This window comes from Lepisma saccharinum, chromosome 18, assembly GCF_977018435.1.
Source record: "Lepisma saccharinum chromosome 18, izLepSacc3.1, whole genome shotgun sequence".
NCBI lineage: Eukaryota > Metazoa > Arthropoda > Insecta > Zygentoma > Lepismatidae > Lepisma > Lepisma saccharinum.
The window spans coordinates 16,248,457-16,275,272 of NC_139246.1; the positions used below are offsets into that span (position 1 = coordinate 16,248,457).

General features: G+C 34.7%; 1 protein-coding gene across 30 annotated transcripts in view; it reads left to right on the top strand.

Moving 5' to 3' along the window:
• LOC146002413 (uncharacterized) overlaps positions 1-26,816 on the top strand; it is a 562,931-nt gene that overhangs the window by 532,807 nt on the left and 3,308 nt on the right. For all 30 annotated transcript variants that reach the window (XM_083140199.1, XM_083140200.1, XM_083140202.1 and 27 more), the window contains 16 exons: positions 2,089-2,160; positions 2,761-2,829; positions 3,761-3,826; positions 4,675-4,746; positions 5,942-6,013; positions 7,851-7,922; positions 11,467-11,538; positions 12,663-12,740; positions 14,070-14,141; positions 15,006-15,077; positions 18,919-18,996; positions 19,655-19,714; positions 20,103-20,159; positions 20,595-20,672; positions 25,662-25,706; positions 25,973-26,011. In XM_083140199.1, the coding sequence (XP_082996325.1) occupies positions 2,089-2,160; positions 2,761-2,829; positions 3,761-3,826; positions 4,675-4,746; positions 5,942-6,013; positions 7,851-7,922; positions 11,467-11,538; positions 12,663-12,740; positions 14,070-14,141; positions 15,006-15,077; positions 18,919-18,996; positions 19,655-19,714; positions 20,103-20,159; positions 20,595-20,672; positions 25,662-25,706; positions 25,973-26,011 (1,074 nt within the window). The remainder of the gene's footprint in view (positions 1-2,088; positions 2,161-2,760; positions 2,830-3,760; positions 3,827-4,674; positions 4,747-5,941; positions 6,014-7,850; positions 7,923-11,466; positions 11,539-12,662; positions 12,741-14,069; positions 14,142-15,005; positions 15,078-18,918; positions 18,997-19,654; positions 19,715-20,102; positions 20,160-20,594; positions 20,673-25,661; positions 25,707-25,972; positions 26,012-26,816) is intronic.

Genomic DNA, 26,816 nt, shown 5'->3' on the forward strand with positions numbered 1-26,816 from the left:
GGCTTTATCATGAACAATGGCCAAAGAAGAGCCAGCTTTATCATGGAAAATGAGCCATTGAGACCATGGTTTATCATGAACATATGCATATGGAGACAAGGTTTTATCATGAGCAATGACTGATAGAATGCCAGTTTTATCATGGAAAATGACATGTGGAGACCATGGTTTATCATGCAACAATGAACTATGGAAACCCGGCTTTATCATGAACAACGAACTATGGAAACCAGGCTTTATCATGAACAACGAACTATGGAAACCAGGCTTTATCTTGAACAATGAACTATGAAGACCAGGCTTTATCATGAGTAAAAAACTGTGGAGACCAGGCTTTATCATGAACAATGACCAATGGAGAGCCGGCTCTATCATGGAAAATAACCCATCGAGACCATGGTTTATCATGAACATAAACATATGGAACCAGGCTTTAATCATGAACAATGACCGATTGAGACCAGGCTTTATCATGACCACTCACCTATGGTGACCAGGCTTTTTCATGAACAATGACTGATAGAGACCTAGCTTTACCACTGAAAATGACCTATGGAGTATTATTTTCTTGTAGTTTATGGTTATTACAAGCATAAGAAAACAGTTTTTCATTGTGACGTTTCAGGAGAACACACGTTCCCTTCATCAGACATTTATTTTCATTTTGACTAAAGATACAGTTATAACAATGGTTAGTAATTTTTTAAACAATAAGAATCCCTTATATAATGGATATTGTTAATGTTACATTGTTGTAATATAGCAACCTAAGTGTGAAAAGAAGCAGTCTGTTTTATTTTTATTTCAGATAAAAAAAAATTGACCACATTATTTTTTATTTAAAATTATAAATCCCAAATCAGGTAATTCAAAGTCGTCATTGTTTTCACGAAGTTTCTTGATGTTTTCTGTTACATTAAATTTTAAAGATGGTGGCTTACTCCTTTTGTGAAAAGGAAAACTCCATACTGGATCTATGTTACCATTTTCGTTATTTAATTTATTCCAGTGTTCTTCTGCAATGAATGAAGCTGCCCAGACGTTCAACTCTATGTTTCCTGTCAATCTTTTTAAAACCCTTCTCTTTTTAATCAAATGGTTCTCTTCGATGATGTGAGCTGACAAACCTGTTCTTGGGTTTAGATTTATAATGTCCAAATCGTGTTCATGCCATCTTATTGCCTTTTTCCTTGCTGTTTGTTGTACATAATCCTTTGAACATGAACAAGTTATATTATATATTCCTGTGGTTTCCACATCTGGTAGAGAGTTTCTCAGTTTTGAATTCATTAAATGTACATTCCATACTTCTTGGTGATCTAAAAACAATTTTGAAATTAAATCTTCTAGAAATTTTTGCAATTTTATGTAAGAATCCCTTGTGGAATGGAATACACACAAATTTCTTTTCAACAGATTTTTCATCTGTTGACTATGGAGATTGTGGTTTATCATGGATGAATGAACTATGGAAACCAGGCTTTATCATGAACAATGAACTATGGAGACCATTCTTTATCATGAAGAATGACCCATGGAGACTATGACTTATCATGGAAAAATGAACTATGGAAACTAGTCTTTATCTTGAACAATGAACTATGGAGACCAGGCCTTATCTTGAACAATGAACTATGGAGACCTGGCTTTATTTTGAACAATGACCAATGGAGAACTGGCTTTATTATGAACACAGACTTATGGAAACTAGGCTTTATTGTGAATACTGACTACAGAGACTTGGCTTTACCTTGACACTAGACCTAAAAATGTTCTAGAACAGACCTATCAGTAAAGAGTCATGTCTCATTGATTCTTGTCAGGACTTAAAACTTTTGGGATTTTGTAGAAAACCTGGAGTACACCCATAGCTCAGATAATTCTTATGTTACCTGTTAAATGAAGTGTATCATTTTTGCACTGCTGATGATAGTACAAAAATAAGCTTTTTGAGTAGTATGACTTTGTTTGTTAACAACAGTATAATTTTTATCATCAGAAAGGATTGCTTTCAAACTTTTCTTACAATGTAATTTATGCAGCATAGAAATAGTCACGTGTATACATTGTTAATTATTGTAATTTCAGATGATGTAGATAAGAAGACAGAATTTGTCAGTAAGGCTCTTGAACTTTATTCAAAGTCAAGGGGAAATGCAGGTATGTGGTGTGTTAAATATGTTATAAAATTTTGTGTAGTATTGCTTTATACTCCATTAATTGCTTCTTAAGACAGCTTTCAGATGAAAGTGACAAGCAACAGGTGGCAATTGACATAGGTATTTATTTCACACTGAAGTGACAAGCGACATGATGAGAACGTGGACCAAACTGAATGACTTGCAAGTGCAGCTTGATGTGTAACACTGGTACGAAAAATTGCATTTATTTCTGAAGGTTCGTTTCCAAGGGACATGTGTCACATGTCACTTGTCATTTGTCAATTTGGTTTGAAAGCTGCTTAAGATAAGTGACAAAGGTAATTTATACTGTCTTGGTTGTGCATTTTTAACTATTCTACCAATCCCTTACTGTATCCCACTAAAGATAATATTTTTTACACATTTTAGCAGCACGTTGCATATTTCTGTGTAGCAATGTTCATTCAAATTTCAGATTGTGTTTGAATTTAATTTTCTGGAGTGATACCCACTGTAGGGGTAATTGCTGCTTTCTTTTTTGTTTAGTTAAGCCATGGAGCATATATTTAACATAAAGTAAGATTTATGCTATTAATGAAATTATTTAATATAATTACAGAAAACAGAGAGCTTCGTCATAAATTTATGCAGCTTGCTTTTGAATACTTGGAGACACCTGATGAAAAAGGTTAGAATAGAATTCTATTAAGTGAATGTACTTGCTAAGTATTATGTAACAAAAGTAAAAATTATATAGACTATAATACATTATATTACTATGAATACACCCTTATAACAGCAACTTCATTGCCCTTCAGCAGAATGCCAAGAATTTCATAAACAAAACAAATGGGATATGATGAGGGAAGTTTATTTTTTTTTGAACCCACCAACTCCCTTTGAACATACCATTCTTTCCTGCATAGTATATATTATAATAATAAAATATAAAATATATGTACCACGTGACAGCTTAAAACCTCCAAGTGTATTCTTCGAAAAATCTTTTTATAAGTACATAAACCTGGTGATATTTTAACCTGAAATATCTCAGAACATAAGGTTGTTCATCAAGACGCAGATTAAAACAGTAGTGTAGTTTTTTTGTTGTGTGTGTGTGTGTTTTAGAAAGAGAGAGAGAGGTATTTATTTCACTTGTCAAATAATGTGTATTTATGTGTCTGTAACAACATTATAATATTACATATTAAGTAACTGTTATAATATGGGGTCTAGTTGCTATTGCATCTGACTGCTACATGGGAAACCCAGGTTTGATTCTCAGGCTGAGTAATCAAAGTTTGGAATTTTTGCAGCCTTGTCCCTGGATAAAGCAGATCTGGGGTTCACCCAGCCTCAAATATATGCACACCTTGGGGATTAATGTGGCTGGAGCATGATGCTGATCACATCACCTCCAAAAATGAGCAAGATTAAGAATGTGCAGAGTCTTACCTCCACATTCCCTCTATATGGGCCTTCATGGCATGGTACATTGTGCATGGGGAACTTTTTAATAATCTGTTAAGCTGTAGTGTTATCAAGTTGTAACATATTGTATTTTTGGTATGTTAAATTTTGCATGTATAGAGTGAACCTAACTGTACGTAATCTTACAGATCAACCACAGGATGTTGATTATGTCGATCTGGTGTATAGAGATATCAAGAAGAAGGGTTTCAAAGGTAACTTAAAATAAATATCTGAAAATTATTTCTTTCTAATTAGTGACTGTACTAGTGTGAAATGGCATAAATATTACTTCACGTATTTATTTGTATCTTTTTAATAATGTATTCGAAGATTTGGAATGGTGAAGTAAACGTCATATAAATTAGGGCTGGACAAATTTAAAATTTTGGTTAAAAGCAATGAAGTATCAATATGAAATTCAGCAAAAAAGTATTTTCTGCCATTCTGCTAAAAAAATGCAAATGTACCTTGACTTCCTTAGTTAATATATTTATGACCCGGTGTCTGTAAATGTTTTTTTTTCTTTGAAACAGAAACTGTGCATTTAGAAATTTACTTTACAAAACCAGGTATATGAATTATATGTACATATGCCTAAAATAATAATAAAATAAATAAAATAAATAATTTTCCTTTAAATTGCAAGCTTAAAAATATCAATAATTTAAAGATTCATTGAAATTTATTGTTCATTATCACTGACATTTCTATATCAACTGACACCAAAGGGGAACTGATTAATTTGTCCAATCACTAGTATTGATATAAATTAGCTCATATGTTGCCTGTATTTTGTTACTTTATCTCACTTTTCTGCCACTACAATGAGGATGAGTGATGATTGTGTGAAATTTATTAATTGACACTCACAAATAGGACCCACACCTTGTCTGGGACTTGAATCCAGGAGCTTCTATGCTGAGTTGAAAAATCAACCATGGCCATCAATTGGCCTAACTTATCTTATTGTTATCTAAAAGAATGAAATACAAGTTGTAGAACAGAAACTACTCACAAAAGAATTGAATATTAATTTATGATTCTTTCTCATATATTCTAGGTAGAAAAATTGAGCGGTATATATTTGTAACAAGGATGGTGCAATTCTGGATTAAATTCCACTCATTACCAGGTATGTGCTAATTAATTGTTAGTAATTTTCAGGCCCTTTTCACAGTAAAATCTTAAAAATATTCACCATGCCAACTGAACAGTTCGGCAGTAAAACTTGACAACCCACAAAATTACGAAACTGATAAAAGCACAAGTGCAAGTTCATCTATTGCATTGTGGCATATTCTTTACCTATCCTGTGTGTTTTTGCCAATTAACAGATACTGAATGGCTTGTTTTCACTATGTATGAGCAGCAAGCAGGGTACTGTGCAGCAACTGAACCCAATTTTATCTCAAATTTGAACAGAGTGAGGGTTATCAAGTTTTACTCGTGAGACGCTCAACTAACAAAGAAGAATTAAAGTCATAAAATACATTGTATATTACCATTTTTCATAATTCTCCTACTATACTTTGTTTTGTTAATCTGTGGAGCAAGGCTATGCATAACTGTAGAGATAGGACGACTCTGTGTGCGTGCATGCACATATGCATGCATGCAAGTTTTGGTAAATAATAGGGATGTGCGGGACAGAATTTTTTGGGTCGGGATGGGAAATGTTCAAAATTTCCCGAAACTCTAAAAATCTCGAATTCCACGTCATTTTCACTTTAAGTGATTGTTTTTGCATTTCTGGAATAAAACTAACAATTTCCGATAAGTTCCTGAAATTTGCAATGCAGAAAACGTCGAGAATTAACGACTTTTTAAAATGACCAATCTGTATTTCCCGATTGCTCGTCATCCCGAAAAGTGTGACGCCGGGATCAGGATGGGAATTTTTACCCACCGACATCTTGGCCTCCCCCTTGGCCTTATTCCCACTCCTTGTGCATTGTAAGCTCTTACTGGTAGTCTTCCTACATCCATCCTGTTTGCGTCCGAACCATCTCATCTGTGCCTGATCTATCCTGTCCTGAAGCTTCACCACACCCACTGTCTGTCGGATCTCCTCATTCCTTATTCTATCTCTTTCAAGTCTTCCCCAATAAACTCCTTAAAAATGTCATCTCCACTGCCTGCTTCTTTCTTTTGTCTCTCTCTGCCATTGTCCAAGTCTCTACTCCATATGAAATTATTGGCACATAGTACCCATACAGTGTTTTCTACGTATTAAATAAATATTTTATTAATTTTTTTTGTTACACAAGATTTTTGTCATGTAGTTTATATCTTATTTAATGTAATTATTATTTATTTGATACTTGCAGAATATGAGAGATCTGAAGATATATTTATAAGCAAGTTCCCTGAGGCAGTAGCTGAACAACTTCCAGGAATAGGTATGTTTCTATTTTTATTATTAATTAGGTATATATAACCCTGTTATATAATACCCTTTCCAGTATTGGCTTATCAGTTGTGATGTTCGTTTTGGTGGGAGATACAGGATTACCATGTCATGGTAACTACCCAATCTCCATTCATGGAAGAGTTAAGAAACTATCCTTTATTTTTTAGTTACATTTTACAGCTATATTTCACACCTCTCAGGACGTGATATTGGAAGAATTAAAATATAATTCCTTACCTTTTGCCAACAGTAATTTTGCCTGTAATATTACATGGATGTGAAATTTGGTCCCTTACATTGAAAGAGGAACATAAATTGAGAGTATTTGAAAATAAGATCCTTAGGAAAAGATTTGGGACTAAAAGGGATGAAGAGACAGGTGAGTGGAGAAGGTTACATAATTTAGAAGTACATGATTTGTATTCATGTCCAGATATTATTAGAATGATTAAATCAAGAAGACTTAGGTGGGCAGGCCATGTGGCACGAATGGGAGAGGAAAGAAGAGTTTACAGGATCCTTGTTTGGAAGCCTGATGGTAAGAGACCAGTAGGAAGACCAAGACGAAGATGGAGGGATAATGTTGAGATGGACCTAAAGGAAATTGGTAGAGGTGGAAAAGAGTATATAGATCTTGCTCAGGATAGGGACAGCCTGTGTTGCTGCAGCCATGAACCTTCGGGTTCAAGAAGGCTAGAGAGTGAGTTAGTTAGTTAGTTACCTTTTTCCAAAGTTTATTTTCATTAAATAATTGAGGCACATGTGTCTCCTGCACCTGGCCGAACAGTCTAAGGCATCATGCTTTTGGCTCCGACTATGGGCGACACGGGTTTGAGGGTTTGAATCTCCTGAGGGAAGCGTAACAACTTTTCTCCTGAGATTTTTGGCATGTGTATGGGACCGGTGGCCACACACCATCATGGGAAATTAGGGAGCTATGAAGGAGTAGGTAACCCAGTTATAAGAAACTGCAACAATGACTGGGGGTTCATTGTGCTGACCACATGTCACCCTGTAACTGGATGATCTCGCACCTTGGGTGAGTGAGTGAGTAGTATCAGGTTGGAGTGAGGCCAGCTGATAGATAAACCTGCGCTGTTGGACCATGTGTTATTATTATTATTATTGTCACATATGTACACCATCACAATACAAGGAACCTTTCTCTAAAAATATAAAATCACAAATTTTGCAACTTCACTCATAGCACAATCAACCATTGTCATGGCAACTGATACAATAATAGACTATTGTTGCCTTTAATCAACATAAGTCCTAAAACAATAAATTCAACAACAACACTAATAATAACATTAAACAGATAAATAAAGCAAACATTTACTGTGAAAATAATTAACAAATGTACCATTTTTACATGAAAATAAGTTGTAGCTCAATGTGCAATTTTGATGTTTTTCTTATGAATATAAAGATATTATTAATGTGAATATGTAGTTTATTTTTCCTGGGCCACACCTGTCCTATCAAAATAATTTATGTGACCAAGTGTAGTACTTTTAATAGTTTTATTTCATCTTGAGGCATTATCTTTGGTGTAAGTAAAATAAATTATGGCCCACAACCAATGATTTAATCTGCCTTCCTGGCCTTTCATTTGAAAAAGTTTGGGTGCTTCTGTCCTAGAGACTCTCGTTTCTTAAATCTTAACATTCTTCTAATTGAAAGTGTAATATATATATATATATATATATATATATATATATATATATATATATATATTACACCACATACTTAATTTAATATATTTATTTATTAGATAGATACATATAGAAAATAATATTACATGGCATCTTCATGTATTTCAGAGGGAGCAGAAGGATTTGTGCCAGTAATTACTGAAGTTTATCAGTTGCTTGCTGAATCTCAAGGAAGAACAGGTTTAATATAATATTTACAGTTAACAGCATGGTTGATATATTTTCGTAATTCGTTGTATGATTACAATAAAATATAAATTTGTTTAAGATATGTTTGCTGAGATCTACTAAGACTTACTGTGTGCTTACAGTGAATGTCTTCCTCTACCACTTAGAATCATCTTAAAGTGACTGAAGAAGATATATATGCATGGTATCAAAACTTTCTTGCACAAGAAGCAGATGACATCACAGCAACTACACTAATGCTAGAATAGTAAATGCATCATTGTTGTGATACACACTTACCTGAAGAAAATGTACATTTCAGATATCTATTTTAAGGGTTTTTTCCCTAAGGAACAGTATTTTCTTCTATTAATAATGCTTTATTTAGAAACTATTACAAAAATTGATTAATAATAACTAAATCATGGCTTACTCCTTGAATCAGGGATATTGGTAATAAATAATAAACATATTTTATATGTACTATGCTTTATTTTGGTACATATTTGATTTTACACAATATTTCAAACATTTCGGTCTTCACCATGCGAGTAATTATGAGAATGCTAGTACTAATCTGAAATAACGTGAAATGTTGCCTGAAGCTTAACACAAGACTTAGCATCATTATCTGATAAGTAAATTTTGAAGTGGTTAATATATTGTGACAAATATGTGTCAAAAACCAAAGAACAAAGTAATTGTAAAATATGTTTACTTTCTGACACAAGTTAATAATAAGTTTCAAAGCTGTAGTTGAATAGAGAGAAAATTAATCACATATTCAATTAAGATAAATGTGTAATTTCATAAATATATAATAAGCACATACAGAGTATTTGGAAAGTCCCCACCCTCATACTTTAAAAAAGCTACTAAGGCATTCATCTGGATGAGTTGGTAAGCCTGTTAGTAGGGATTGGTATGACCTTCAAGAACGAGTTTATGTTATGTTTAGAGCAGTGCTGCTGTTACAGTCCTCAGGGTGAGACATACAATCACAGTTTGTCAACAATGTCTTACACATGCACAGTGAATCTCTAATTGTTGTAAGCATATTTTGAGTTTAAGGCATATGAAAGATATGTGAAGATATGTTGATGATCCGGCACCAGGTAAAAGTGCATTGTATGTTTTCTGAAATTTAGTTTCAATATTCTTTTTGTGTATTTCAATGTGCGAAAAATTGTTTGCCATCTTGTCAGTGTGTTATTACTCACATTTAGTTTACAATTTTTTTTTTGTGTGTGTATTTGAAGATATAGTTAACAAACGTATGTATTCATTACGTTCACAACTTTAATAAATTATGAGCATAACATTCTCGAACTTTAAGTGTGGAGACATTTCAAACACTTTGTATATGCATATGGCATTATTTCCATATTTTGTTACATATTATTACACAAAAACAAAAATATAGCTTGATAAATTGAAAGATGAAACTAATTCCAAATTTGAAATTTCTTCTCACGGTTGTCATCAATGATTGGGTTGGAGGTACTGCTCTACCAAGATGAAAAAAACCTCTGGTGCTGTCATTGAGTTTTGAATCTAAAGCACCTTTATTCAGTACCAAGCATTTGCATCGCCCTGAATTGAAAAGTTGTACACAGTGAAAGCAGAGACATAATACAGGGTGTCCAAATTGAAATGCTCTAATTTTAACCGACTGTAGTACCGCATGTATTTAATGTATTCAAACAAAAATTAATACAGATAGGTATGAAGTTTTGTCTGTGCAATCAGTAAATTTGTACGTGCACCCCACGAGTGGCATGGAGAATGTCGAGGCGATACTCAATTTTTTTTCAAGTTGCCTGCAGCATCTGTTGCGTAACTGTCTCAATAGCACCGTGAATCCTCTCACGAAGCTGTTCCACAATTGTCACTTTTGTTGCATAGACCATGTCCTTAACATACCTCCACAGGAAGAAATCCAAAGGAGTAATATCAGGCGACCGGGGTGGCCAAGGAATTGGACCACCTCTTCCAATCCATTTTTGTGGGAATTCCTCATTCAATGTGTTCCGGACTGCCAAATGCCAGTGTGGAGGTGCTCCATCCTGCTGGAAAAGCAGGTTATCTAAGGGAACACAAAATTGTTTAACATATCAAGGTATGTTTCATTTTTCACCACCTGGAACAATACAAAATAAACGAATCCTTACTATTCATTACCTATTTAAAATTTCCACAGCTAAGCTACCATATACCACCAACCACACTGTTCTTGCCTGTATATTATGTTTAATGTAAGCATTTGAAATTAGGGTGTTTCAATTTGGACACCCAGTTCATATTTTTGAGAGTGAACCAAGAGATGAAAGTTATAAATAGGACAACATAGAGTTGCTTTGGCATAAGCAAAAGCAAACATTTTTGCCTATGGCAACTGCAAGAGAAATAAACAAATGACTGTCAATCTTAGTTGGCTGCAGTATTTCTCTTCTTGGTATGACTGCAGCAGAAGAAGTAGAAGGAGCAGTGTGCTGATCTTTCTTCAATTTTATCATCCTGTGTTTTTGTTCAATAAGTGAAAAATGTCATTGCCTGGAAATGATATGAGAAGCTTGTTAATATCATATTACTTTCAATCATTTTATTTGTTATTGCCATCTTTGTATTGGTGAAAACTAGATGTTCTGAAGATGACTGTGATTTTTGCTTGTAGACAACCCTTCTTGAATAAGGTGATAGAAATTGTTTCTGTCACATTTTTATTTTCCTAACTGTATCCACATATGTAAAACCTTTGCCAATGGCATGCCCAGAATTTTCCATAGTGGATGGGGTATGTATACCTTTAAACTGTTTTTAGTAGTCTGCCCTCATTTTACCATCTTTTCCTGCCTATGATATTCAATTTTTAGGAATATTGGGCCAAAGGAGGGGCTTATGATTCCCACCAACCCCTTCTTGAGCACACCACGGACCTTTGCAGAAGATATATTGTTATGTACGAGGGTAAGTCAATATATAAGTCACAAAATGGAATGGAAAGAAAAGTTGAAATAGTTACCTGATGAAATGTGGTTCATTTTTCAACGTAATCTCCATGAACATTTAGACACTTGTCCCAGAGTTTCACGAGTTCCTCAAAGCCAGCAGCGAAGAAGGTTTGTGGTTAGTGTTGTAGCCAGCTGGTAACCTCCCGATGGACATCATCCATATCCTGGAACCGGTGATTACCCAGGTGATTCTTCAGTGGGCTGAAGAGATGAAAGTCGGATGGTGCAAAATCCAGACTGTAGGGTGGATGTTCCAGTCGTTTCCAACCTAGGGACCCACAAAAATCGAATTACGGCCCATTGCTCACTGCCGCATGAGAACGTGACTACTAGCACCATATACGATACACAGTGGTGTTGGCACCTACACCGACACTTGCGGAAAGAATCAGTGCAACAACTGATATTCATAAAAAAAATTCACATTGCAGCAATTCGAAGATATTTCATTTTGCGACTTGTATATTGACTTCCCCTCATAGTAGATGTGTTTTATGTTCTCTTATTTATTATATTTCATGTATACTTTACTTAAAATTCGCCAGGTAGCAAAGAAATTGAAAATTCATACGTGAAGCTGTTGTTGAAGATTTGGGCAATATATATGACCGGACAAGGTAATTATTGTTCAGTTATCATTATTCTTGCCTTTGCAAATTCACATTATTTATTGGTGTTTATTTCATTGCAGTATTTTTTAAAAATGATAAATCTTCTATGTAATTATTTATTTACTTACTTTAATAATAACCCATGGCTCGACAGCCCTTGCAAGGGCCTGGGCCTATCTCCTGGCTGCCAGTCTCCCTCCCACAATCCTACCTAGAGGTGTGGAGTTCTTCAACCGGTAATGGGGTGATGTGGAGTTAACACATCAAACCCTCAGCCATTGTAGGAGATTTCCGAGACCGGGTTATGCTACTCACTCGTAGCTCCCCAATTTCCTCAAGATGGTGGGTTGCCACAGGCCGAAAATTCATGGAGATTGAACCTGTGATCGAATCCATGCTGTCCCGCAGCCACCGTCCAAACTAAGGTGCCTTAGTTGCATGGCCACGAGGAGGACTATTTCTTTACTTAAGTCACAGAAGTTATTGATTGGTTGATTGAATGAGGTTATACAGAAATTATTATGTGAATTAACTATTTCTCAAAATTTTTCTTGTATGTATTCATTGCTTGCATTGTAGAATTATTTATCTTGTCTACGGTTATTACAAGCATAAAAACACAGTTGTTTTTTGTTGTGACGATTCCGGAAAACACACGCTCCCTTCATCAGGCTTTTTATTAGCTAACTAGTTTAGTTAGCTACAACAAAATAAAAAGTTTTTTTATGCTTGTAATAACCATAGACTACAAGAGAAATAACTATTTTTCACAAGTAACACTGAATGAATATTATTTTTTACACATATAATTTAATTTAATTTTAACTGTGTTTATACAATTCATATGAAATGTGAATATCTATGAGTTGAAAGAATTTACCTTACCTTAAACTGAGATTATATGAAAAATTATAAAGAATATTTGCACAAAAATATGTTTTGAAATCAATTGGATACCTTATACTATTAATTAGATGTGTACGTACGTGTGTTGACATTTTTCATTTGTAGCTAGATTTTGTTTACAAGCATTTGTTGTTTCATATTTCCTCATATGATGTTATATATTTTTCTCACCTCTATCTTAAAAAAAATATGGATATAATAATTTGCAAATTTTTCTGTTGTAGTGTCCAAGGTGGAAAATGAATATGATGTTTATGATTATGAAGACACTTGGGGTGATTTGAAAGACAACCCAGATCAAGGTAAATAAAATCATAACTTTCCCTTCTGGAGTGACACAACAGTCTGCACATTTCACTTGTCACTAGGATGTAACTGGACAGGACCATTTCATGAATAGCAGCGGTGGCAGTGATTGGGTTCCAAAACCAGGGGTGCAAAGTGCAAAGTGCAAAACTTGTCAAAGGGGGGGGGGGATCAAAGACAGTATATTTTCCTTTGTATACAAGGTTTAGCATAGTGCGGGGGCAATAGTGGCAAAAATTTGGGGGGAGGGCAATTGACCCCCTTGCCCCCCTCCCCTAATTGCCGTCACTGAATAGCAGGCATGTTGCCTCAGTCTGTTGGTCGCACATGTGCAATGAATGTTATTTTGCAGACCAGAGGGTAAAGTATCTATTCCTTTATTTTCAGTTCATGGTGGTGTCACTTCAGTGTGATATATCCCATGTTGCTTGTAACTTTGGTCTGAAAGCTCCCTTAGTTTTTCTGTCTGAAGCTCTAAGCCCCGCGACAGGTTAAGTTTGCAGCAACATTTCACACATGTAGACCCAAACGTGCACGCAGAATATAGTTTCGCTGCAATACTGCCGATTTTCTGGCTGCCTGTGACATGAACAGCTCAACGGTTGAGGAAAGATTGGCACGGGAGATGCTGAGCGCCATTCTCACATGGATTAATACATAAAACTTGCTGAAAACTTAACCTGTCGCGAGGGGTAGTACCCTGTTGACTTATGGTAAACAAGTAATTTTTATCTGACATGGAGCCATGAGCACATGCCAGAGTTGTCCCTTCCTAGGGTCAGATCTCCCTAGGAGCCATGTTTAAAAAGAAAATAAGAAAAAAAAACCTTATCAATGCCAACGCAGAGGTAATTATTAACCTAATTGAACAAATAGACAACTTGAATTAATCAGGCCTCTTAGAATTACTAAATGTTCAAAGTTTCAGTACTGTAAATGAGAAATGATAGTTTTGTATAAAATCTTGGAAACTGTTGCATCAGAAAAAAATCATTGTGTAGTATTGAATTCAATAATTGCCAAGTACATATCTTGAAATTCTGAACATCAAGAAAACCCAATCACTTCCTGAATATCAGTTTTATATTTCTTATATTCTAATCCCTACCTGAAAAAAAATCTATCTTGTGAACACCCTTATTACTTTAACCCTGATATTTTCCCCCCTTTTCATCTACTTTTTGCCATCATTTTAAGCTAAAATATAATAATTTAACAAATCGATCAAGAACATTTAGTTATATGTAAATTTTATGAAAAATTTAAGCCAAGTTCTATTTTGTCAATGAACATTATGACATGCAATTTTAAATTGTTTTTTCCAGAACATCCTGGAATAAAATTCATGATGCTCAGGCATATAAATGAGCTATGGACATATTTTAAGCATCTGCCAGGTAAGTTTAACTTCAATTATAGAACAGTAATAGAAATAACAAATATTATTTTCTTATTTTAAGCAATGTTGTGACTGATTTTTATAATATTTGTAGAATTATATGAAACACAATATATTAGGATTGGGACCGATTAATCGGTACTCTATAGGTATTGGCCGATATAGGCATATCGGTGTATCGGTTTATTGGTAAAATTACCGATTATTTACCAATCTGATATATCAATAAATATCTGATAAATTAGTGCAAAATTCTGCCATTTTGTTGTAATTTTTATGGATAATCTTCATGCTCTACTTTCTAGAAAAGTAAATGTCTAAATATGCAACTTCTTTTGCACTGCAGTCACCATGAAACAATTTATTAAGGAGGTCAATGAACATTTCAGGTTCTTCAAGGACCATTTCTAATTTTATATCGGATCGGTAGAATATTGGTTATCGGTATCGGTAAATTTTATATCAGTACTTTATCGATATCAACCAAAATTTCATATCAGCCCATCCCTACAATATAACAAAATATTCTTGATATTCTTACTTACTCTTGTCATGCAATATCAAGGACACACAAGATCCTTCTTTGCATGCATTTAAATTTTTACATAGCTTATAAAATGGTGATATTACACTTTCCATCAGTAATTGGTATAGGTGTGTGTTTAAACTTGAAACACAATTTTATGCATTCTGTAAAGTGGTTAATTCATTTACATAACATAAACAATGGCAGGATATTATGTGCAATTAGCATTACAAGTTAATATATGGAGTTCACAGTTTTCAATACTAATTAATGCCATCTTCTCTTATTCTGTACTGATGTCATAACTTTTGTTTCTTGCATTTTTACTTATGACAGTAACAGAAGGATCAAAGGACTTAATTAAAAACCGGCTTATCCAATTTTGGAATCTCAACAGCAAAAATGCAGGTAAATATTTTAAGTCTCAAATTAACATAAATAGAAGCTTATTTATGTGCATTTTTTTTTCATGATTCAGTAATAGTGCATGCTGGTCCAAAATACTATTGTCGAGTTCAATAGAAATTAAATTAATTTTGGAAATCAACTGTCATTTTCAATCTCAAAAAATTCTGTCATGCATTGCAACAGAGCAGCATGTGGGCTAATTGTAGTCTAAACTGAACTTCTCTACCAAATTCAGAATTCTGTTATGGGATGCAGTGCTGGCCCTGGATGGGTGTGGGGCCTTGGACGTACAATATACACTGGACCTATAACCAACATCTTTCAATGATCTGAAAACATCAGAGATTTTTGTTCCATAGTGTTAGGTACAGGTGTCCTATAAAATCACAAGATAAACGTTACTGCAATCAATAAACAATTAATGTATATATTTTGTATTATTATCTAATAGCAGTATCAGGGTGTCCACTGACCTGGGAAACCTGGAATCTACTTTTGTACCTGGATAACCTGGAAAAAGCCTGGAATTTAACTAGAAACCTGGATTTTTCCAAAATTACCATTTTATTTATATATTTATTTATTGAAATTTCCAGTACAGCAGAAGCCATTTTAAACAAGAAAGAAACAACAGGAAAACAATAGACTAAGATTGAAAACACAAAAGAAAGGATAACATAAAAAAATAAAAAATAAAACAAGCCTAAAAAGTACCAAGGTAAAAAGATCAGTTTCACAAAAGCATTATTTATGTACAATTTTTTCTATGTTGCTGATAAAAAATGAATATGAAGTGAATATACCTATTTGGTTTGAGATTATATTGAACTGATTCGGTAGCCTATGGAATAGTGAACGTTGTATGAGTGAGAGCCTGGGAGTTGTAGTGTGGAAAGTTACCTTGCTCCGTGTTTTATGTCTAGGCACTCTGAGTGAGAGTTCTTGGAGTGGGATGCTGCATCTTAAGTTTCCATTCATGATCTTATATAGAAATTTCATTTCTGCAATGTATCTATGAGTTTCACTACATATGTTCACTTCACTTAAGGGCTTATGTTTTGTGAGTACGTGGATGGCGACCACGGGGATACAAGAGCAGAGTCTGTCACTGCCTCCACTTGAATTTTGGGGGGAATGCTGCGATTCAAGGGATTTAGTCATTAATTTTTAGAAAGTCGGTGAAAGCTTGGTCCTGGGTATGACCAAGTATGTATGAGTGTGAGTAAATTTTGTAAAAAAAATAATAAAGTAACTGGCCATTCACCATCCAAGAAGAATATGCAGTAGCATGTAATTATATAAATTAACATATGCTTAGAATTTAAATTAATAATTTTTAGAAAGGCCTCCGCGATGGCGTAGTGGTTGCGTCGTCGCCTTGTAATCAAGGGATCCCGTGTTCGATTCCCAGTGGAGGCACATAGTGGTTCGGATCCTACTTTAAACTATAGGTCCAGTCTCGATTAGCCTTACTGTGCATAAAGTGGACTTAAAACAACAATCAATCAATCAATAATTTTTAGAACTTTTGTAGTAAAAACAAAATGTAGAAAATATACTACTACCAAGGGATATAAATTACATGGCAGTTAAAGATGAGAACTCAGCTTGCTTTTGTTAGTTACTGTAAATTTTTCTCAACTGGCCTTCTGGCAGGGGTTATCAACAATAACAACTGTTCTTTGTTTAAAAAAACATAGACCTGGAAAATAATATAAATAGGCCTGGACAAACCTGGAAAAACCTTGAATTTAAAAACAGACCTTTAATAGACACCCTGAGTAAGCATAACTTATTGAAGGTTAAAACCAAGGATTATCCGAGGCTAATAATGTTTTCCAAATTACTGTTTCTTTCCATTTCCAATGCTTGACTGGTGTATCATTTAATTACAAAACTAGCTGTGTTCAATATTATGTATCATAATAGTAGTTTTAAATCATATCCCATAACATTCTCTATTATAATTATCTTTTGCTTCCTTTTCATTGAATTTTGATGCTGTAGTGAATTTACTTGTTTCACATGAAAATAATATTTTTGCTTAAAAATGAGGACGGAGACAGTAAACACCACACAAGAAAGAAGACGTTAATATTTCACAGGATATACCATACTTTCACTGGAGAAAAAGAGATAGCACAGTGTCACGTAGTGTAAGGGCACAGAATACTGATGGTACTGTCGGTACAGTGTTGCCAGAAACAGTTGATAGGTAACGGTTGTTACGTACTTGCACTAGTGTTTACAGGGTGGTGGATGGGTGGAGTTATTTAAACACAACTCTTATGTAATCTTTTCTTAGGATATGATTTTAGTAATTTTGGATATTTTTATGCACTTCAAAACAATCTGTGAAATCATGGAAAATCAGATTTGTCAGTTAATTGGAAGCACCAATGTTTTATGCCCTAGTCACACATCCCCCTACGAAAAGGAATTCTTCCATACCATAGAAAATTTAACGTGCACCTTAACATATGTTTTTGTGCATCCTGTCTCTCACTATACTGACTGAAGGAACTGCACATCTTGGCTTTGGCAGCCCATGTATTTATAAATACTTTCCCCTTTTGAAAAACATTGGGTGGGCTCATCGTACACTTGAATTATAAGTTCACAAAAAGAAAATCAAAAATCCTCCCTTCAATGTCTAATGACATTAAAGCACACAAACAATGTATCCCTACTTTTTTAAAAAAAAAAAAATTCTATTTACTGATTGAAATCAGCAATCCACCACACACCAAGAGAATATCAGAAAAACAAAATCAAATCACACCAAATGTTCAGTACTGCTAGAAGTAAAAAAACATGTTATATTGCTTTACAGTGTCTGATGTTGCAACCTATGTGATAATTTTCTCACCTGAATCTTTTAGTTCTTTTAGTAATGGGTGTTTTTTTAGAGCGATAGAACTTTGAATTGAAATAAAACACATAAAAAAGTAAGTTTTAAGCCAATTGTGTTTTTATTTGAAAGATAACTTTCTGACATTTACTTTTTGAAAATAATTTCCGGCATATGTCCATCACGACTAGCTATGATGACCCGGATTTGATCAGTCCAATTTTGAACCACCTTTTCAAGTAATTGGGGACGTATGTCGTTAATAACACGAGTTATGTTGGCTTCCAAAGTGTCAATTGTTGCTGGTTTATCAGCATAAACCAGAGACTTTACATATCCCCAAAGAAAATAATCCAGTGGCGTTAGGTCACATGATCTTGGAGGCCAATTCACTGACAGCACCGATATTTCCGAAGTGCTCTATACATTTGGCGAACAGAGCATTGATTTTGGTAATATATTTCCACAATTTGTAAACGTTGTTGCGGCGTCAGTTTTTCCATGATCATTTGCCAATGCTCACTGATATGAAATGACAAAACAACATGTCATCAAAACAAAACAAATGACAGCTATCCCTATCGAAAGTTCTATCACTCTTATAAAAACACCCTTTATTTTTAACTGCTGTGGCCAATTTATTTATTTTTATTAGACAAGACAAACATCATTATGCAAATTGTTTTTTTTTAGAAGGTGATATTCAAGTACGTATGGGGTCAAGAAAATAGTAAATTCATGAACTTCATCAATTTTACAAAAATGCTCACTCTCTTTTCATGTAAGTGCATATATTTTCAGTTTTGTGCAAGTTGTAGCAATTATTATTTAGAAAACCTACAAGATAAGATTACATCTGCAGTTTTCTGTTATCAATGTTCTTCCACGATTTGCATTCTGACTTGTGTACATTGAAGAATTTCTAAAGAAAGTGACCTCATTGTAATGTTCCCAGTAAAAGATAATTAATATACATTTTTTTATTTCTAGAGAACATTCAGGAACGTGATGCCTTTTTAGAGAAAATAATTTTGATGTGGATGGAATATGTAGAGAAGGAAAATCCAAGTAAGTTATAAATAATTTTCTGTTAATAGTTTTTATAGCAAAACCCGTAGTTTGTAATTCAATCTTACCACTAGAGAACATATATGATAAATGAATTATATGAGGGACAGTCAAATGAAAACTTTAATTTGCTTTTTATCTAGTAGATTTCTAAATGTCAAGTTGCACAAGTTTGCTGCATTTTAGCATAGATCTATTGCTAATCCACATGTATTTTCAAGTCTAAGTTAGTGCCTGTATATCTCAAGAAGAAAAATATCTGGAATCTATGTGCAGTCACTTATGAGCCACCGCGAAGGCCTTTCAACCCATCTGCGTGTGGACTGAGGCCATTGTCGAACTTCCTCCTCTATTTGTATGTAAACTTGCTGGAGTGGTAAGCATACATAGAGACATTGAATTTTCATTTGCTGTAGAATGTCTATACGTTTTAGGCTTACAGAGGGCAAGAAACCATTGCTCTTGCTGGTGCATGTATATGCAGGAGGTGTCATCTTTAAAATGGCAAAAATGATGTTGTGAAGCTCACTTAATCAGTGTTGCAGCCTTGAAGTCATTTTGGAAGTAACAGTTGATACCTCATGTAACTTTGAGCTGTTTCTGTAATTTTTGTTGGACTTTTAAGGTTTTTAATGAGATTTTTATATTTCTTTCTTAGGTGTTACAATAGAATTTACAACAATCATGCTTAACGTTTGGAATTCTACTAACATGCCAGGTAAACTTCATTCCTTGACTACTTTGTTTATTATCTTATTCCATGCTCACCTTCAAAATTCCATTTTAAATGTCATGGAGTAATTAAAAATTATTTTTACTAGATAATATAAGAATCTTACGTTTCATGCTTTATTTTTTTTATTATTCATATATTCATAATAGAGAAGTGTGAAACATATGAAATAATTTTAAAAATTCAAAACAGTTAATTAGAAAATCTCAGAAGTTTTATTGCTTGTGTTACCTTCATGTGTTATTTTAGAACAATTTATGATTTCAAGTCTAACTTTGTTCAATCTAAAAGTTAATAGATGTGTAATATTTGTATTTGTGGTAGCTACTGACACATGGCAATACACTTCATTTCCTTCTGTTTTTTTTAACAGAATCTAGCATATTTGCTGATGATGTTGATGAAAAATCAATACCCAAGAGTACACCAGGCAAGACATAATTATGATATTTAATAACATTTCATTCTTTAACAAATCAACTATTTTTTAATGATTATAACGTTCTTTCTTGGGCGGGGGGAGATTATTGAAAGTTATTATCAGTCTTGCATGCAGAAATTATTGCAGGGGGGAGATAATGAAGAAAACTTGTGTAGTTATATGCACTTTTGTCTGCACTTACTTTTTATGTTATTTTTATTTTCTTTATCTACTGGAAGAGTTTTAATAACTAGCGCATGAATAGAGATTGAATATTGGCTATTTACAGACATTAAAATTTGTTTCTTAAAGAAATTACAATTCAAAAGCTTCATTGAAATTAAATAATGAAGAACTAGAAATCAGAAAGTAACTACATCTTTATGAAAATATTTTATTTTGTTGTAGATTGTATAAATACTGATTGCTTCTTTCTGATTGCAGGATATCAAACTAATCGCAGGAAGTCAGGTTCTAGGAGAGGTAGTTCTCCAGAAGAAACTACTGCAACTACTACCGAGAGTAAGCCATGTTTTAATACCTACTGGTGTTCCTTAAACAAGGGTTGGATAAAAGTAATGGTGGGGTGTAAGGGGTGATCTTCCATGCAGTACACCAATTGTCAACCTCACTTTCACATAGTACACCCTTGACCACATTTTGCAGACTATGGCCAGTATAAATCTGTGTGTTTTCCTGTTTTTTGTGTTTATGTGTGCTGAGTGCCCGTTTACAGCCTCAGCTTTTAACCGAAGTCACAATATTTTAATATTTTAGTTACACGACATCACAGTTATGTTATTTTAGTTATGGAAAGGGGCTGGACCACATATAGGGGATGGACAAAAATATGGAAACACCTGCAGAAATGCACATTACCTTTATTAATATCGAGTAGGACCACTTTTGGCACGCAGAACGGCCCTCAGTCGACGTGAAATGGACAAATACAAGTCACATATGGTTGTCAAAGGGATGTTGTACCATTCTTCCTCCAAAGCAGCTGCAAGTTATTGTAGAGACGATGGTGGTGGGTAGCGGGCTCGCACCTTGGTCTCCAAAACCAACCACAGGGGCTCAATAATATTGAGGTCTGGCAATTGTGGTGGCCATAGCAGATGTCACACTTCATCTTCATGCTCATCAAACCAGTCCAGGACGATGTGAACTGTATGAACAGGGGCTCTGTCATCTTGAAACACGGCATCACCATCTGGGAACAAAGTTCGCACCATGGGATGCAGCTGGTCACTCAAAATGGTTACATAGTCCCTGGCAGGGACATGTCCATGCAGGGTGATGATGGGTCCGGCAGAATATCTGGAGATGGATGTCCAAATCATCACTGAACTACCGCCATGCTTCACTCTCGGTTACAGACAGTCTGTATTGTACGCTTGTGCTGGCGTACTCCACACGTACACTAGGCCAACATTTGTAAACAATGTAGAAGATGACTCATCCGACCAGATTACAGTCTTCCACTGCTCCATTGTCCAGTTTTTATGGGCGTTGCACCACTGTCTCCGTCTAGCAGCATGGTCAACAGTCACGAGTGGTTTGGGAATTGCAGATCTGTCATGAATACCCTGCTTGTGGAGTTCTCTTCTGACTGTTTTGACGCTAACAGGGTTTGTAAGCACTGCATTCAGCTCAGCAGTGACTTTTGGAGCCATGGTGATCTTCTGCTTGGTTACAATTCTACCCAATGTGCATCTGTCTCTGTCACGCAACACACACTTGCGTCCACACTGGTGCTTCGCTGATGCGGTTTTTCCGGAAGTCTCGTAGGCAGTCATGATCCTCGAGACTGATACACCAAACATTTCTGCTACTTTCGTCACGGAAGCTCCCACCATACGCGCACCCACAATTTGCCCTCTTTGAAACCCTGTCAGCTCAGACATGATTCACGATAACCTGCACGGACCGGTCGCTGAACTGTAACTGGCCTATCTATCAGGTTGGCCAGGGTGTACACCTTGCAAGAAGTGCCAGTGACCACAGCGCCACCTACCATTCAGACGCAAATCATGTTTTAAATGGCTATCTGTTTTATACCAGGTGCTTCCATATTTTTGTCCATCCCCTGTATAACATGATGGGTGCAAAATAGTGATGGCAAAACTTCCATAACTGTGAAATGGCTATATATTGACAAAGGCAAAACTACTAACATTTCTTCATTGTCTTCTTGTCTGCCAACTTTATAAAACTCTAAGACTGCAGGTAGCAATTCATTGTAACATGGCAGTGTATATTGTACAGTGTATTGAAGCCAACACCTCATGAGCTATTGGAAGTGATCCAAAAAGCTGTCGGTACCCCGTGACTGACGGTTTGGTAATATCTGAGGTACAGCATGGTGCTATATCATGCCCATGGATGTCAAATGCCAAACAATCACTTTCACACCACCTTGTGTAGGGTGCACTTTATTTGGATGAGTGGTGCTAGAATGCTTCTATTAATTTGATTTCCACTTCAAGCATGGTTTGTTGATGGTGCAGTGGTAGTATCCTCACCTTGTAATGAAGGGGTCCCAGGTTCAATTCCTGGTGAAGGCACATAGTTGTTCGGATCCCACTTTAAACTGTATGTCCAGTCCCCATTAGCCTTACTGTGCAAAAAGTGGACTTAAAACACCAAATCAATCAATGAAGCATGGTTTGTGGTAGAGAGCTCAGGCTTCGTCCATAGGGATTCTCTCATTGAATTGAACACCTCTTTCATATCGTTTGAGTACTACACCAATGGAGGAAGTAGTTAACTCCATATGAGCTAGAGGAAACAAAAAAGATAGAAATGAAGGCAAAGTAAGGATGCTGCAAGTTGGACAGGGTGTCCACTAGTCATGAAAGTGAAGAAAAAGTAAAGAAATCAACAAGTATTTCAAGAAGTCAAGAAATAACACTTGTGGTCAAGAATCACAATGACTGATTGATTTAGTTTATTTTACTTCATTTTTCTGCCCCTTTTGGCTAATTGCGAAGATGAGGATGAATGGTGTGAAGATAAGATGTATGAAATATGTAGGGATGACAACACGACCCCCACACAAATTATACTGGCTGAGAGTACAGGTGCCAGAGTGTTGCTAGTCTACCAAATGCAGTCCAGGATGTATTAATAGATAAAGCAAGTCTAAATCTCTTGATAAACACAGCTGGTCTTTTGGTAGGGCTTTTTCATTAAATAAATATTTATTTTCTTAATTGCTAATTTCCAACTTTACTTAAATAAAGGCAAAGAAAAGGTCAAGAGAAATTCAAGGAATTTGGATTTGTTATTTTGGTAGACACCCTGTTGAGGAGCTAGAGATATTAATTGAAAACTAGCACTGTCTAGTTCTTTTTTAAGATTACATTTCAAAGGAGCATCTCTTCTCCAGTTTCCAGGTGAACTTTTGTCTGATAAGTAGTAATCCATGCAGATTGAACCTAGAACAGGCCTGTGAATTATTGCTTATTAGACAAAAAAATAAATGTTTTCTCAAAGTTTAATCTTAGAATATGTAAAGGATACATTAAACAATTGATTATATTCAATGAATAATTGAGGGGTCTAGTGAGAGAGGGAGCTATGCCACAAATCCTGAAAATTTTATTTTTTGCCATTTTCAGTCTTCTCCTACCATCTGCCATCTATCATGTGAACTACAACCATGTGGCATAGCTCCTTCTTGTTATGCAGCAGATTTTCTGAGTTCTTGAATACGTCCTCATCAGCATTTTGAGTGAGAGAAGGAGCTATGACACTTACTGATGGTGTCTGCAATAGGAGTGGCAGAGGTTGCGTTGCAGTAACCGGTGCTAGATTTAATATCAGCCCTGAAGTTAAAAGATCTCATGGCAATAATGCCTTATATTCCTCCAGTGTTTCATGGTGTTTACCAAAAACTAAAATCCACAGAAACAATGTACAGTGAAGATCCTCCAGAAGACATATGAAGTTGTCTTTATGTAGATCATATGTAACCCTGTGAACATGATTTACACTCAGGCAAAAGTATTTAAGCCTTGTTCAAAGTTTTTGATGTGCTAGATTGATTTTTCCACATGGGTATACTACAACAATATACCATACATGTTCATAATAAATGGTATTTATATTGAAATTCACATTTTTCCTTTTGAATAATTTACCTAACAATATGTTCAGAAAAAAAATTACCCTTTGTTATACAAATTATGACTCAACACAATGCTTTAGAAAACTCAATTTATTTCCATTTCTTGTCAAAGTGGCATAGCTCCCTCTCTCACTAGACCCCTCAAAGAAAATTATTGTCACTACCATTCAGAAAAATATAAGAATTAATGGTACACATTAAAATAAATTAGCAAAATTAAGAATCACTACCCATAAAAATTATGGAAATGAGACAATAAGAACATAAAGAAGGTAAAAAAATGGGTATGTACAGTAAAGAGAGATATAAAATAAAAATGTAGGGACTAGGACCAACTGAAGAAGGAAAAGATCTAGTCAGAAAAAATACAGTAAAGAAAAATGTGAACAAATAACCGAATGACAACTGTTTTTAATTGAGCAATGTTTGCCATTCTGAGTACAGTGCAGGAATAAATAAGTAGATGATATAAAATATAATTAATTTTCGCTTTTTACTTGTGTAGAGCCGTGGTGGTTTAGTCGGGAGGCAATTTGACTGCCACACGGGAGACGTGGGTTTTATCCCCAGGGTGGGTGATCTTAGGTCAGAAATCTCTGCATAAATCGGCTCTGGGTCTCACCCAGCCTCAAATCAATGGGTACCTGGGGGCAACCCTGGGAGGTAAAAACAGATGGAGTGTGGTGCAGATCACATCACCTTCAAAATGGCAGAGATCGAGAATGTGTGGGACCCTATCCCCACATCTTTTAAATGTGCCTTCATGGTATGGTGCTACATGCATGGGGAACTTTATCTACCTACCTTTTTACTTGTGTGGACATGTGTGTAATACATTGATAAATTAATTGTGTGAGTATCAGTTCAAGATTTAGTTTTCCATTTCTGTTTAGAGGAAAGAATGTCCATTCTGCAGACAAATGGCATTATGGACAGAGAGATAAAGACAGATCCAGTTTTCAACATTGTCCTCACCAACTTGGTTACATTGTTTAACTCATTGTTTGCTTCTGACAGAGCAAATTTTTAACAAGATGTATCAAAACCCAAGAAAATACATTTTTTTTACATATGCACCATTTAGTATACTGAGACACCTCATTTCAGTGTACCCATTTGAAAAAAGAAAGCTCGTAAAAGTTCAAATGCTGCATATTAATGAATTTGAAAACTGCACATTTCAGATCTTCATTACTGAGGTAATGTTATCCAGCTATAACCTCCTTCAAAACATAGGAAGAAGTTGAAGTCATAGGGTACCATGTTAGAACTTTAGTATGGGGTCCAGCTTATGAGAAAGAAAATATCATATTAATTTTAGTAGATAACAAACCATAAGAAAAAGTTATTTTTCATAATTAAAGTTCTTATATTTATAGGAGTCACCACACAATCACCAAATAAGAATAAAAGTGGAAGAAGAGGTAAGAGAAATTCAAGTAGATCTTTTGTTTCTAAAAATATTTTGTTGCCCTTATTTTAAATATATATGAGTAATTTACTATGAGATGTAAATATCTAATATTATATACTTGTATTTACATTTCAATACACTAACATGCATGGTGCACAAAATCACCCATATCAATTTACCAGAAAATTGGAATTTTCATATTTAAATATATGTAGATGTCTATAAGAATTTACACATTGTTAGTAGGTTTAAAATAGAAAATTGTGCTCTTTTTAGGATCAAAAGCAACAGGAAGATCAAATCAGGCAAGAAGAAGTAAGTTGTATATCATAACATCAAATTCTGAATTTAAACTATTTTGCATCAAGAAATTGATATCGAATCTTGACTGGTTGTCTGTTCAGCAACAGCTGCTATTTAAACAATAGATAACAAAAATAATATAAGTAATGTACTGTATATGAATGGGTTGATATTGAATTATCACCAATAATGGTAAAGTACCAATATATGATTTACTAATACTGAAACCCAAAATTCTACCATCTGGTAGTAATCACAAAGTCTACCATGAAGAAACTAAATAGTTAATTTATCTTTAATCAATGTTTATTTATCATTGAGCATTACAATATTGCAATAGATGTAATCTTCATTTGCTATAATGTTATCTCTATTTGCGAGAACCTGTTGATGTATTCATGAATTAACATTTTGTGTGGAAAAAATTAAAGAGAAAAGAAAAATATGAATTGCAGTACAGGTTTAACCGGAAAAAATAAAGATGTGCAAAGATAAATAATGCAAAATGTTAAAATGTTTAAAATGCAAGAATTGTAACAAATTTTCACAACTCAATTTTAAAAATACGTGTGTAATTTTAATTATCTTTTTTACAGATATTTATCATTTTAATAGATTATAGCAGTGGTTCCCAAAGTATGTGCTGCAGGACCTAGGCTGCTGTGGCTGGCTTACAGGGACACCATGAAATGTTCCAATATTTTCACTGAAATAACAGTAATTGTTATGAATATGAATATGCTTGTTCCAAATATGTGTTCATTTAGTACTTTTCAAACATGAAATTTTTCTGAATTTGAAATGGTTATTTTTTTAA